The following is a 14,298-nucleotide window of genomic DNA, read 5'->3' on the forward strand; positions in this document are numbered from 1 at the left end:
GTGTGAAAAAAAGGTTCTCTTCAATTTTAAGCATGTTAAGAAGATGATTACAAAATTATAGGTATTTTTACTCGAGAACTACTCAATGTGAAGGTCTGAAACTTCAACGATCAATGTACCTCGATAATAATACCTACGTCCTGCTTACGTCTGGAGTTTCGTCTCGTTAGCTCCAAAAGGCAATTTCACCCTACTCGTCCTTCTGTGCTCTTTGCTTCAAAATTGACGACATTGGATTTCTTGAGAATTTTAGATTTCCCAGCTTGTAAAAAAATACACTTTTCAACTCATCTCCCCGGATTTGAAGCTCATCAGAGTTGTACGTAGGCAGTCCATTCCAAGTGTCGATCTTGTGACAGGAAAAATTTTCAGCTACTTAAGTTGGTTACAACGCTTTCTGCAGCGATTGGAAATTCCTGAAGAAAAGGCAAGTTTTGCCGGAGGCTCTCTGTCGACAGGAAAACGGTGGCAATCGATTCAACAAGTTGACTTTAATACAATAGTGTGTGAGTAAACCGAGTTTAAGGTTTGAATCTCGGCGTTTCCATTTCAAAAAATTCACCATAGATGCTTAAATTGAGAAATTATTTTCAGTGAGCCGAATTTCAGCTCGATCCTGAATTGACGAGTTGCAAATACACCTATTGTACCCGTACCTATTTCATTTGAGAGAAAAATTAATATCGAAATCAAACTTGAACAAAAAATAACGAAAGATATTCGACATTTTAATTCTTTTTATTTAGAAATGTTTGAAATAATATTTTTCAGTCTTCTCCCTTTATCAATGTGATAGCTTTTCTCCGTGTAACACACATTTTTAGAGTATAATATTCGTTATGATCCTGAAGCCTATTTCAAGGCCAAACAATACTCTGGATCCAATCCAAATAATAAGGCACTTTTATATAAATATCTGGACCTTCGCAAAATGGATTGCTAATAGCTGCGATTCCATATATTGTTGTCATACATGGCTGATCTTTTTTAGGAAACTGCAATGGACTTCCTGAGATACCCTACAAGAAAGGATTTTTAAATTGATTAATTCTTATTGGATAATTGTTTGCGTGAAGTTATGCAATCATTATTTTCTTACCACACATAAATTCTCTTGCAGGGATGAATTCCCAACACATATCATGGTATTTGGATCATATCCACGTTCTATACGAGTATTCGGTTCGAGTTTGTACTTTGATCGACAGCGTTCATCATTGAGTATTGTAACTGTTGTTCTCAGTAAATGATCACTATTTCGTTCACCTATACACATTTATGTACTTACACTATACCTTATTAAGCAAGAGTACCTATTTTCAATGAAATCTCACCTTGAACCGTCACCCCAAAAGCTGTAACTTTGCCTTCGATATTTACTGGGTTGAAAGTTGAAGTGTACAAACAAGCTGGTCTTATATATGGACTTATTACGACAGAAGCATTCAACTGAAAAAGTGCTATGTCATTGTAGACCGTATTTGGTTTGAAGTCCGGGTGAAGGTATTGTTTTACTATACTGAAAACTGTTGGTTTGGCGTCGTCATTTTTTGACGATTTGTCTAGTTCACCCAACAACACCCACTTTGATTCTTCTCTGAAAAAAAAGATATAGGTATCAAGAAACTGAGAATTAATTACTTTTAGCTGTGGAAATTTTCACTTACTTTGAGACGTTTGCATAATGAGCCACACTCAGAACGAATTTTTCGCTGATCAACACACCACTGTATCTCCAATCCGGATCTCCATCAACATCAATTCCAATGTACGCCTGTTGGAGATGATAAATTTGTCGATTTATGGTCAGCATTTAATAGACCTTTTATCCGTCAAGTTGAACGTATAAAATTTCATTAAACTGAATATCTATAATGTTAGGTACTTACGTTGTGCGGATATTCTTTTGGTAAAGCGTTTGTTGCCCCTTTATTTGATATCACCACATGAACGCAATCCGTTGCATATTTTGAGTATTTTTCACAATCTGCAGAGTACAGAAATGTACAAGAAAATGGTAATTTTCATTCACTACATCTTGAATTGATCCACGTCAATTCGACCAAGAAGTGGTAAGAGGTTTTGGCAATCCGAAGGGATAATCAATGGCGCAAATCGAGCTGCTAGAGGGTGTCAAAGTTTTCAGTGAACTTGAAATATCATCCATTTCAGCAGCGGATTACTCGATAACCGCGATACCTACTAAAATGGAACTTGTTCCCATAGTTAAAGGTTTTGAAAGACATTTTGGTGATATCATGAAAATCAGTGTTGCCACTTTTTTTCGTACGAAAATTCAGCTCGAAAAGTTTCATAACGTAGTTTTCATATCGTTCCAATTCTCAAAAATTCTGAAAAAAATATATTATGGACAACTTTTTATGGTAAACAACATATCAAAAAATTGGGATGGCATTATGTCGTATAGTCGATTTAAAAAAATCTAAGGTTTAAAGTTGAAAAAATCCCTACATTCGATGAAATAAACTCATCAGAACAAAAAAACAAAATGTGAAAGAATTCAAAAAATAAATTAGTTTAAATTTTTTACTATGAGTGAGATTTTCATCAAATTTTTCATGAAATACGCCACAAAGAGGTCATACTCGTATAATAAGACAACTGAATTTTAAACTTTTTTTGATGTTTGGAATTAAAAATGATTTTTTCAAATTTTGATTTTTTGTGATGAGTTTATTTTATTGAGTGAAGGGGTTTTTTCAACTTTTTCAACGAGTACATAAAAATAGTGATCAAATGGGTCAACTTCATCAGTCAAAACTTTTTTTTATGCTTTAAATCGAAAAATCAAATTTTTTCTGGAAACTTTCAATTTTTTTAATTGACTTTATAACATAATGCCATCTCAATTTTTCAATATGTTGTTCAGCATAAAAAGTTGTCCATAACGTTGACCTTTATATTCAATTTGATAATCTAGAAGTGTAAGTTCCCAACTGCATGGAAGTGCTCAAAAGTTATTCCTGTTCCAAAAAAAAGAGGCACCAGGGAAAGTTACTAACTATGTACTTATAGGCCACTCATCTCATCAATCCCTATCCCCTCAAAACTGTTTATAGGGCAGACTATATCCTAAAATTAAGAATAGTATTTCAGCAAATCAGCATGGCTTTGTTGAAGATAGATCAGTCAACACAAATTTAATTAACTTTGTTGAATATAGTCTGAGCTCCCTCGATGATGGTGGTCAAGTAGATGCAATATATACTTACTGATTTTAAAAAATCATTTGATAGTGTAAGCCACAGTTTACTGATTTAAAAACTAGCTAGACTTGGTTTCTCCCAAAATTTGTGTAAATTGTTCTGGTCTTATCTTAATGGTAGAGTCTAATATGTTTCTTATGAAAACAAAATATCCAAAATTTACCCCTGTCCATCAGGTGTCCCTCAGGGCTCCAACTTAGGTACCCTTTTCTTTCTTCTGTTTGTAAATGACCTACCATCTGTGGGAAAATTAAGGATATAAAGGATTGCCAAGGTCTTCAAGCAGAGGATAGGTTTGTGAAATGGAGTATTGAGAACAAACTGTCCCTTAACATCTCCAAATGTGCAACAATGACATTCACTCGAAAAAAAAAATGTTTCGAAGTATACTTACACAGTTAATGGGGAAGAACTTTGTTGCTTGACTACTGTTTGGGACTTGGGTATAAATCTTGATGTGGGACTTACCTTTAAATATCACATTAATAGATACTGTGTTAGCGAAGGCAAGGAGAATGGCCTTTAAGAGTATAAGTACACTCAAAGTCCTATACTTCTCATTCATAAGATCAATACTTGAGTTTGGTGTACTAATTTGGTTCCCTCATTACTAAAAAATTTATAAAAGAGCTTGAAAAAATTCAAAACAGATTTCTGAAATACCTATTGTGACACGGCGTACAAAAAGGTGAGCCCTAGCAAAAAAATTGATTGTTTGGTTTATTTACTATTTTTATGTAAAATTAGCTGTACAGTCCAATAAAACCATCGCCAGTTTGCTATCTTGACGTTTAACCTGTAAAAAATTGCTCTAAAGTGAGGTAGCTCCAAGAAAAATCTGCAAAAAAAATTTTTGGTTTTTTTTTTAATATACGTTGAAATACTTATTGCTGATGAAAATACTTTTGGAAAAATGGAAAAAACGCTTCAAAAACTTTAAAACCGGTTTTTCTCAAAAACTACGTTTTGCTCGGGGTAACCTTTTTGTACGCCCTGTCACATATTTTAAACTTTTGAATATTATCCCCATGATCTATCACAAAAAGAGCTTTTAGAAGGGTTTGAAGTAGATTTGTTTGTAAAAAGAACCTATATGATCTCATCCACTGCAATGTAAAAGATAGTACCTAACCTTTTGGGAAAAATTAATTTCTGGGCCCCAAAAAGTCCACCCCAGGCAAAAAAGAATATTCTACCTACACAATTACAATACATCAAGTACATATGAAGGGGTCCCCTATGAATAACATCATGGGTATCTCTGACGCTTTCATCTCTAGGTGTGCTGATGCCGATATCTATAGTATGGGTAGGTCTGCTTTTAGGCGTGTGGTGTGGTAGGAGCTGCTTATGAGCCATTTCATATCACAGATTTTTTTTCTTTTTCTGCCTTTTGTTTGGGTTTTTTGCCTTTAGTTTTTTTGTTTCTTTTGTTTCTTGTTGGTCTATTTTTATGGATTTTTTTTGCTTTATTTTTGTTTTTTTTTTGTAAGTTATAGTTTTTCAGATCTATATTTTTAGTTTTATCTCTTACTTGTTAGCTATATACGTCTCTGCTGTAATTGGCATACGCTGTTGGAGACACCTAAATTATAAAATGAATATCTTTCAAACCAAATCTAGACTAACCCCTCGAAACTGGGCGTAAAAATCCTGGCAATTATACACGCCCAGTATAAAAAAATGTCAAAAAAAATAAATAAATAAATAAATAAATACTTAAATATTTTTTTTTCAGAATTTTTGATAATCGGAACGATATGAAAACTACTTTTTGAAATTTTTCGAGCTAACTTTTCGTACAATAAAAAGTGGCAATACTGATTTTTATGATATCAACAAAAAGCCTTTCAAAACTCCTTGATATTTCAAGTTCACTGAAAACTGACACCCCCTAGCAGCCTTTAAAAAAGGGCTAGAGGGCTGCGATTTGCGTCATTGGTCATCCCTTCAAAAGGTGTTTCCACAGGAAAAATTTCAAAAAAAATCGCCGACCCCCTCCCCCTACCACTTCTTGGTCGAACTGTCGTGGAATGACCCAGAACTAGATCAATTTTCATCGTGGATATGTGAATTAAGTACCTACTTACTTGCAAGAGCAATAGTTTCTGATTTTTTTGTGTTTGGTGTGGGTGTGGGTGTGGGTGTTTCACTGCCTGGAATTATGGAAAATTCAACAAATTATTTTTTATTCTAATAATAAATCATAGACAAATTGAACGTTTAATTCACCCGTTTGGTTTGCTTTTGTTTGCAGGGTTGTTTCTTGATCAATAAGGCCCTGTTTCACTTCATTTACTAATGACAGAACCCACTGAATATGATCAGCTAGATCTGTAAATGCGGCAATGGCAGTTATTGATGGTTGTTTCAAGCTGACGATTCCTCTGATGTAGTATAATCCGTTCTCCCGGAACAGCAAACCTCCGCCACTATCTCCTTGGAGAACGCCAGGACCTTGACATAAAATAGGTGAGCTTGAAATATAATATCTACATTTTATTTACAGATCCTTGTAACCATTCAGTATGAATAAAGCATCAAAATTCATAAGGTTGCTTATGATGCCCAATTGAAAAATTGAGGGTGGTTGTACAATTTTTGAACCAAACAACAAAATTTCAGGTGCAGAGTACATTTTTGGATTTTGATGAATTTTTGATACACAAAAGAACAGCAATGGAAAAAAAGCTGAAGATGTTTATTCTACATATTTGCAGTCCCCTGAATCTGCTGGAAACGGTTTCGAACCGTTTTGAGCAGTTCTAGAGCCTCTGGTAGATTTTTGAAGGTTGAAAAATCGTACCCAATATAAAATTGAACGCTAAAATTGATCATACCTACCAGTTTGAGTACCAGCACAAAATTTATCCAGAGTAATGAACGGTTTAAAATCATCAGGAACAGTGCTCAGGCAACGTTCACGACCTATATAAGGTAGATTAACAGTTAATAGATTTTCACTGTAACGACCATTTTCATTGAGTCCCCATCCTACAACCTGAAATGTTAAATTGCTTATATATCTAAACATCGTGTTTTGTCTCTAAGCCACTTCGATTTGAAAAAAATAAATGCACCCACTTTCCCCGGTGTGCCTTCTAAAGGAGTAATTCCTTTATTCAAAGTTGCCCAATCGATACAAGCAGGTAAAACTGTAGGACTGATGGTGACTGGCTGTTGAAGAATCAGAATTACTATATCGGCTGCGTAATGATTGTTCAAACCGATGTAACCTTTTTTAGAAAAACGTATCTCTTTGATCTGAAATTGAATAGGGTTCAGAGTGACTTGGAGGACGTTTATTGATTCTCAGTATTGGTTTCTGCGAACCAATAAAGTAAAGTTACCATACCTTATGAATCTTCTGGTTTTGATTGTCTTTTATCGTATAGTTTCTGGTTACTTTGCTTACAGCTATCTCATATTTGGCAGCATTCACTTTACTTAAAGCACTTTCACCAAAACAATGAGCAGCTAAAATAGGCAAACGTCTGGGTCTATTTTAATGCACTTTTTTTTTTCAATGGGTGGGGAAATTTTTCTACGGACGTGCAAATCAAATAATCGAATCCTAATTTTATTTTCAACACCGACCTGATAAAATTAATTGAGGATTGATAATGGTGCCTCCACAAATCAACTCCTTATCTTGATTATAAATCGCCACATGCCAGGGTGAATCTCCAAAACGTTCCAATTGTCCTCCTGTGATCAAGGTAGAAGCTTCGGAATATGGTCGTCCGCATTCTGAAAATTTTTATATCGAGGTAATGTCACTTTCAACCTACTAGGATGCTATCAGAGTATTGTTCTTCTGAAATTATTGATTGATGTTTTCATTTTTGCTTACGAGGAGTGCATGAAAAAAGTGGTTTATCCCAATTTCCATCGCTTTTGCAACTGATTTCTATATAATCTGGTTGAAAGCTGCTGTAGGTGTGTAAATATTTACATGTTGGACGAATCACTGTACCAGCAAGTAGCGAATTTAGGTCGCAAGAGATTTCTATACCTTTTCGAATGCAAAGTAAATCAACATTGATTGGTGTCAGCTTTTCGCATTTTTCTGTTCAAAAAACATTTATACATTTAAAAACAAACTGATGATTCCTTCTAATTTTATTTTAAAATTGAGGTAAGTATATTGTTAAAGTATCTTACTTGTGCATGTAGCAATTGGTGGTAACCATTTTTTGTCCAGACAGCCAGATTCTAAGTACGTTTCATCAGTGGTGGAATACCCTGGATTACATACAACTGAAGCAACGGTTGATTCTTGAACAAATCCATTCACAATACATTTTGATGATTGTTTTCCATTGCATCGATAGTTTATTGTTTTATCTGGAGTAGATGCAGGCACAGCACACATGTTGCTGTAAAATATGAATACGTAAACCGTGGTTTTTTAGTCTGATCAGGTCTGAACAATGTGGTCTGATAAGTTGGAATCCAATCAGGTTTCCTCAATTGGATCTGATCAGGTCTGAATAGATCTAATCCAATCAAAATTTCAATCTGACCAATTCTGATTGAAAAATCTGATCAAACAAGTCTAAGTAAGCAGGACTGATCAGATCTGATTAAGAAAGTCTGAAGAGGGAACATCTGGAGGATCGAGTCTGCTTCGGATTTGAACGGGGTCGTGATTTTTGGAAAGATCATACCCATGTATGTACATTGTTTCAGCTGTGGAATTGATTTATACATTTTTTGACGAATTTATTTTTGAAAGATATTCAAAATTGACTGAAATTTTGGTTATGTACTTAGTTTGAGACCACGTTCTTTCCAAAAAAAACATGTTTCCGCGGTTCAAATCCAAGGTATCTACAGGTACTGAAAGTAGTGAAAGTAGTGAAAAGGTGGTGATTTTGAAAGTCGATAGTAAAAGTAGTGAAAAAGTAGTGATTTTTAGCTATTTTGCTGGAAAGGCAGTGAAAAATGAAAAATTTGAAATACCAAGTGGCAAAGTTCATTAAGACAGTTCTTGTTACGTTTTGATCGTTTTGATTGGTTCGTTATTTTAAATTCAAAATTTGTCGCTATTTCGAGTAGATATTTTTATGTAAAATTCACTGTTTGCATACCTGATTTTTATGACACGTTCGCTTTATGGAAAATAGTTGGTTAGTTTTTTATAGTTCAAATTTGTCAATTTTAATCGAGTGAAAACATTGTTTGATGTTTATTTGGCGAGTCTTGTTGAGCGCATTAGACGCTATGATAATTTTCATGGTCAAAGTTCGTTGAACTTTCGACCTGTATTTATTTTCAATCGTTATTGTTTCGACTGAATTCGATTTTTGATTTTTCCTCTGTTTCCTGTCAGTTCCTTATAAAATGTTGTGGAAAACTGGAATTTCCAAAAAAAAATTCTGGAGGCTTCAAAACAGCTTAAAACCATTAATTTCTAGTCGACTCAGGTTCCTAAAAATTTCCCCGAACACACTTTCCCGGATGAAAAAATATCGAATTGCCATTTTTTCGAATGATGAATTATCACAAATAAAAAAATTGTAAAAAAATCGACGACTCCCCCTCCCCCCCGGTCATCATTCCTCTGAAAAGCCTCTGTTTGCCAACATGGACGAGAGAGTCTTGTTTGGGGGGGAAGGGGGAATTGCCAAAAACTTCTGCTTTTTTGTCAAAATATAGGTACCAAAAATTTCTGTTTTGTAGGTCAACATTTCTGAACGTTCTGCTTTTTCAACCAAAATTACTAACAAAATGATTTTTCTGCCAAAATCACCCTCAAGCCTCACTTTTTTGGTCATGAGAAATTTTAACAACTTGAATAAATGTGACGATGGTTTCATAATCATTGAGTCAATAATTTCAACTCCAAACTAAACATATAAAAAAAAGGTAAAAAAATTTTAAAAAATCGATTTTTTTGAGGGGGAAGTTGGAAATATTTTAGAAAGTAGCAATTTTTTTTTTTTGAAACGTAAGTAGTGAAAAAGTTGTGAAAAGGTAGTGATTTTTGGTCAACAAATTCGCACCTCGAGAGGTCCCCTTGTGAGTCAAAAAAGTCTTAGCTCTTCTGATTGCATCTTAAACCAAATATTCGGGGGGCCCTCATAAGAATCAATTGCACCCCCCTGCCAATCTTCCGGGACAACTTTTTTCTTGAAGAGAGAGTCCTAAGGAACATTTCTAGCCGTTGTCCTTAAAAAAAAGTTGCCCTACTTACAAAATGGCGGCCATTTTGATTGACAGGTTAGCCAAAATCACAGATTTTGCGTTCCAACATAGAACTTGCACGAAATTTTTAAACTGTACAAAGTTAAATCGAAACAGCAGGCACTAATTTATCATCTGTCAAAATTTCAAGTGCTAAAGTGCCTTTTTCGATTTTTGGTGAATTTTCAAAAATCAAATTTTGGCCAAAACGTGGAAAAAAATAAAAATTTTACCAAATTGACCTAGAAAGCTGACATTTGGGATATACCCTATTCTTGACCTGTCAAATCGATTAAAACTGTTTCAAACCGTTTTGAGCAGTTCTGGAGCCTCCTGCAGATTTTTAAAACTCGAAATTCACACAAAATTTCATCAAATGGAGTTGGAAAGCCGAAATTCATTCTGCAAACTAATTTCAATTCTTTACGAAGTCGATTGCAGGCGAATTTCAAGTTGTTTTGGAGTCTGCAGCGAATTTTTGAAAATTACTGGAGCCTACAGTAGATTTTTGGAACTTGAAATTTCCCCAAAATTTCATCAAATGGAGATGAAAAGCTAAAATTAACTCTGCACTACAATTTTAACACCCTGTGAAGACAACTTCAGGTGGATTTAAGTCATTCTGGAGCCTCCAGTCTCTCGACTAAAAGAGATCTGATCACTTTCCCATGGTCATATAATTTCATCCATTCAGACTTCATATAAACGCTCGCATATAATCAGATCACATCAGATCTGCTCAGAAACGATCAATTTTATGATTTGATCGCACTCAAATTTCTTCCTTTGGGTGTCAAATAGGTGGATTTGGTCGTAAATATTTTGTGGTGTTAATTTATCATAATTATTTTCGAACAAGTTTATTTTAAAAAATATTAAAAGAAATCTGGTAGTATTCATAATTTTGATATTAGCCTCAATTTATGTGGACTACAGTTTTCTGAGCTTCAAAATGTTTCTGTACAATTTTCAAGTAGCTTACTTGGTAGCCCTTGACCTTCTTCTTTGATTATCGGTTCGATCGTCAGTAGTTTTATTACAAATTTTTACTGATTCGTCTGATCCATCGTTGCATTGCTTTAAACCATCGCATAAGTATTCTTTATTAATGCAAGCTCCATATTCGCATTGAAAGAACTGCCCTCCACATCTAATAAAATAATCGAATGCAATTTATAATGATTCATTTTTTTATTGAATACCTACTTAACCCTTAAAGACCCAGGCTAATCCTGAGATGTTGTGTGAAAATGCTTTCAATTTCCTGAATTAGATCATCACAAGCATCACTTTAACCCACAGTTTGCCCCCCAGCCCCTTAAAGCCGTCTCGTAAAAGCCGTACCATTTTATTTAATTTTCCTTGAAAACCGAGAAAGCAAAAATCCCAATGAGGTCAATCATGGAACTGAATGCTATAGTATCATTAGGTGTACTGAATGAGTGAAAGCATATCCCCAAAGAACACCCCACCCCTTTTTGGGGGGCAAATTTTCAAAAAAGTTGGGATAAAAAAATTGGACCCATGCTCCATTTTTGGATAAACATATTGATGGTAGACCCTTCACAAAATGAAATCATGAAAGGTGTGAAAATGGTGGACCAGAGCGATTTTTTGAAAATTTTATTCGCTTGTCTCGATAAAAACCCGAAAAAACAGAGCATGAATACGCAAAGTACATAATATGGGAAATATAATCAAGTAGGCTTGAAATGACAGAAACAAGAATTGAAAGGAACACAGATGCTTTTAACAGCACATAAGTTCAGATAATCTACAATCCACCCATCAAATCTGTTTATCACTCCGTGGATATTCTTTCTTGATATTTGTCACCAAATAGTTACATCCTACAAAGGTTAGCAGTACGATTGTTTTTCTGCAGAAATATCGAAATAGGTTTATCAACCACTTCGAAATGCTTTACACAGTCAAATTGCAGCACTCCCTGGCATTTCATAATGTTCAAGCATTCATGAAGAAGTCACTATCCCTTCTCGATCATAGATAATGTAGTTCTACATCATGAAAATTGCACGAGCAGAAGTCGAGGTTTACAATCATGAGATTGTGTCCAGCTTATGACTACAGGATTCAGGGGATTTGAGATTCAGTAAAAAGCTTTCAACTGTTGTTCAACCACAACTCTGAACTTTTGAATGTTTTGAGAAATTCCTGGTGAAGTTGATATTCTTTCTCGATATTTGTCAACAAATAGTTACATCCCGCAAAAGGTTAGTGGTACGATTGTTTTTCTGCAGAAGTATCGAAATAGGCTTATCTACCACTTTGAAAAGCTTTACACTGTCAAATTGCAGCTGTCTCTGGCATTTCATAATGTTGAAGCATTCATGAAGAAGTCACTATCCCTCCCCGATCATTGATAGTGAAGTTGTACATCTTGAAAATTGCTTGAGCAGAATTCGTTGTTTCCAATCATAATATTTCATGATGTTGAACTACACTATCAATGATCGAGGAGGGATAGTGACTTCTTCATGAATGCTTCAACATTATGAAATGCCAGAGACAGCTGCAATTTGACAGTGTAAAGCTTTTCAAAGTGGTAGATAAGCCTATTTCGATACTTCTGCAGAAATACAATCGTACCACTAACCTTTTGCGGGATGTAACTATTTGTTGACAAATATCGAGAAAGAATATCAACTTCACCAGGAATTTCTCAAAACATTCAAAAGTTCAGAGTTGTGGTTGAACAACAGTTGAAAGCTTTTTACTGAATCTCAAATCCCCTAAATCCTGTAGTCATAAGCTGGACACAATCTCATGATTGTAAACCTCGACTTCTGCTCGTGCAATTTTCATGATGTAGAACTACATTATCTATGATCGAGAAGGGATAGTGACTTCTTCATGAATGCTTGAACATTATGAAATGCCAGGGAGTGCTGCAATTTGACTGTGTAAAGCATTTCGAAGTGGTTGATAAACCTATTTCGATATTTCTGCAGAAAAACAATCTTACTGCTAACCTTTGTAGGATGTAACTATTTGGTGACAAATATCGAGAAAGAATATCCACGGAGTGATAAACAGATTTGATGGGTGGATTGTAGATTATCTGAACTTATGTGCTGTTAAAAGCATCTGTGTTCCTTTCAATTCTTGTTTCTGTCATTTCAAGCCTACTTGATTATATTTCCCATATTATGTACTTTGCGTATTCATGCTCTGTTTTTTCGGGTTTTTATCGAGACAAGCGAATAAAATTTTCAAAAAATCGCTCTGGTCCACCATTTTCACACCTTTCATGATTTCATTTTGTGAAGGGTCTACCATCAATATGTTTATCCAAAAATGGAGCATGGGTCCAATTTTTTTATCCCAACTTTTTTGAAAATTTGCCCCCCAAAAAGGGGTGGGGTGTTCTTTGGGGATATGCTTTCACTCATTCAGTACACCTAATGATACTATAGCATTCAGTTCCATGATTGACCTCATTGGGGTTTTTGCTTTCTCGGTTTTCAAGGAAAATTAAATAAAATGGTACGGCTTTTACGAGACGGCTTTAAGGGGCTGGGGGGCAAACTGTGGGTTAAAGTGATGCTTGTGATGATCTAATTCAGGAAATTGAAAGCATTTTCACACAACATCTCAGGATTAGCCTGGGTCTTTAAGGGTTAAAATGTGAGTGGACCATGCAAATAAATAAATAGGTAGGTATTAATGACGAATAATTCTGCAAGTATGTACCTACTCACCTTGTGTTTGAGCAATGTTGATGAGTTTCGTCTGAGTTATCTTTACAGTCGGATATTCCATCACAAAGAAAAGATTTTTCGATGTATTTTCCATTGTCACATTTGAACTTGGACCTGAAATATGAAGATAGACTTTTGGTTCATTATTTTGGCATTCCAAGTGATATTTTCTACAATATTTCAATCATATTATTTTAATTGTCTGTTTTTAGAATATTTTAAAATAACTTCCTGGCAGTTTAAAAATATTTTTTTTTTTAATTTCCAAATCATTTCGTGTGCTATTTCTTGCCCTCGTTGGAAAGTTAACGAAATAATATAATATCAAATATTTACTTGTAAATGTCATTATGCTTTTCTTGGATTTCGAATTCTGTAAGAGCTGAAAAATTACACCAATCATTAAATGAAGACGTACTCTATACAATTCCGTTTGACTTGAGCAAAACTAATACGTTGATGATACATGAATGTAAACGAATATACAATTAACTTTACCCCTCCCCGCCCTATTCACCAACATCAATGAGTTTCGAATTTAAATTTTTATTTTTATTTTTCATTATTGTAAAAGTTCTAATTTAAAAATTATAATACAAATTTAAACGAAGGATAATTTCACTGTAAAATGACGAATAAAAATAATAATTTCATGATTAACTCACTGCTTAGGGACACGTGACCACTCGATATGAACAAAAAAATGAAAAAATGATTCATATTCACAACTAATCGATTAATTTTAGGCAATTATTAAACTACTATTATTCGAATAATTGTAAAATGAAAGCGAGAAAATGATAATTTTATATCTACCAATTCATATGTCACCCATCTTGAATAAATAATTTTATCATCTCTGATAGATTATGTTATCATAATTCGTTCCTGTGGGAGAATCAAAGCAAATTTTTTACGCGATTCCGGTCGAAAGAATGCCACAAACTGCGATCTAAACGTTTAACTTGTTTTTCAACATGTTTAGATAGGTAATGGTATTTAAAAGTATAGGTAATCGAAATTAAATTTGAAGGACTGGTACAGGGTGGCCAGAAATATCGGGTACCCCTAAGAAAGCTTTTCATTAAAAATATAGGTTGGCAACGTGAAATAGATGCATATGATTGGTGGAATGTTATCTCTCCAGTCCAACAACCAAT

At 34.4% G+C, this 14,298-nt stretch overlaps 1 protein-coding gene across 1 annotated transcript; it reads right to left on the reverse strand.

Moving 5' to 3' along the window:
• Positions 1-719: 719 nt before the first annotated feature.
• LOC135834474 (modular serine protease-like) lies at positions 720-13,948 on the reverse strand. The gene is made up of 17 exons (XM_065348354.1): positions 13,804-13,948; positions 13,475-13,520; positions 13,139-13,270; positions 10,399-10,566; positions 7,392-7,606; positions 7,081-7,296; positions 6,825-6,977; positions 6,583-6,704; positions 6,312-6,491; positions 6,072-6,228; positions 5,460-5,684; positions 5,318-5,383; positions 1,890-1,987; positions 1,668-1,774; positions 1,335-1,597; positions 1,100-1,266; positions 720-1,019 (listed from the first exon to the last, which is right to left on the reverse strand). The coding sequence occupies exons 1-17, from the start codon at positions 13,856-13,858 to the stop codon at positions 858-860; spliced, it is 2,532 nt and encodes an 843-aa protein (XP_065204426.1). The 5' UTR covers positions 13,859-13,948; the 3' UTR covers positions 720-857.
• Positions 13,949-14,298: the final 350 nt, after the last annotated feature.

This window comes from Planococcus citri, chromosome 2, assembly GCF_950023065.1.
Source record: "Planococcus citri chromosome 2, ihPlaCitr1.1, whole genome shotgun sequence".
Lineage (NCBI taxonomy): Eukaryota > Metazoa > Arthropoda > Insecta > Hemiptera > Pseudococcidae > Planococcus > Planococcus citri.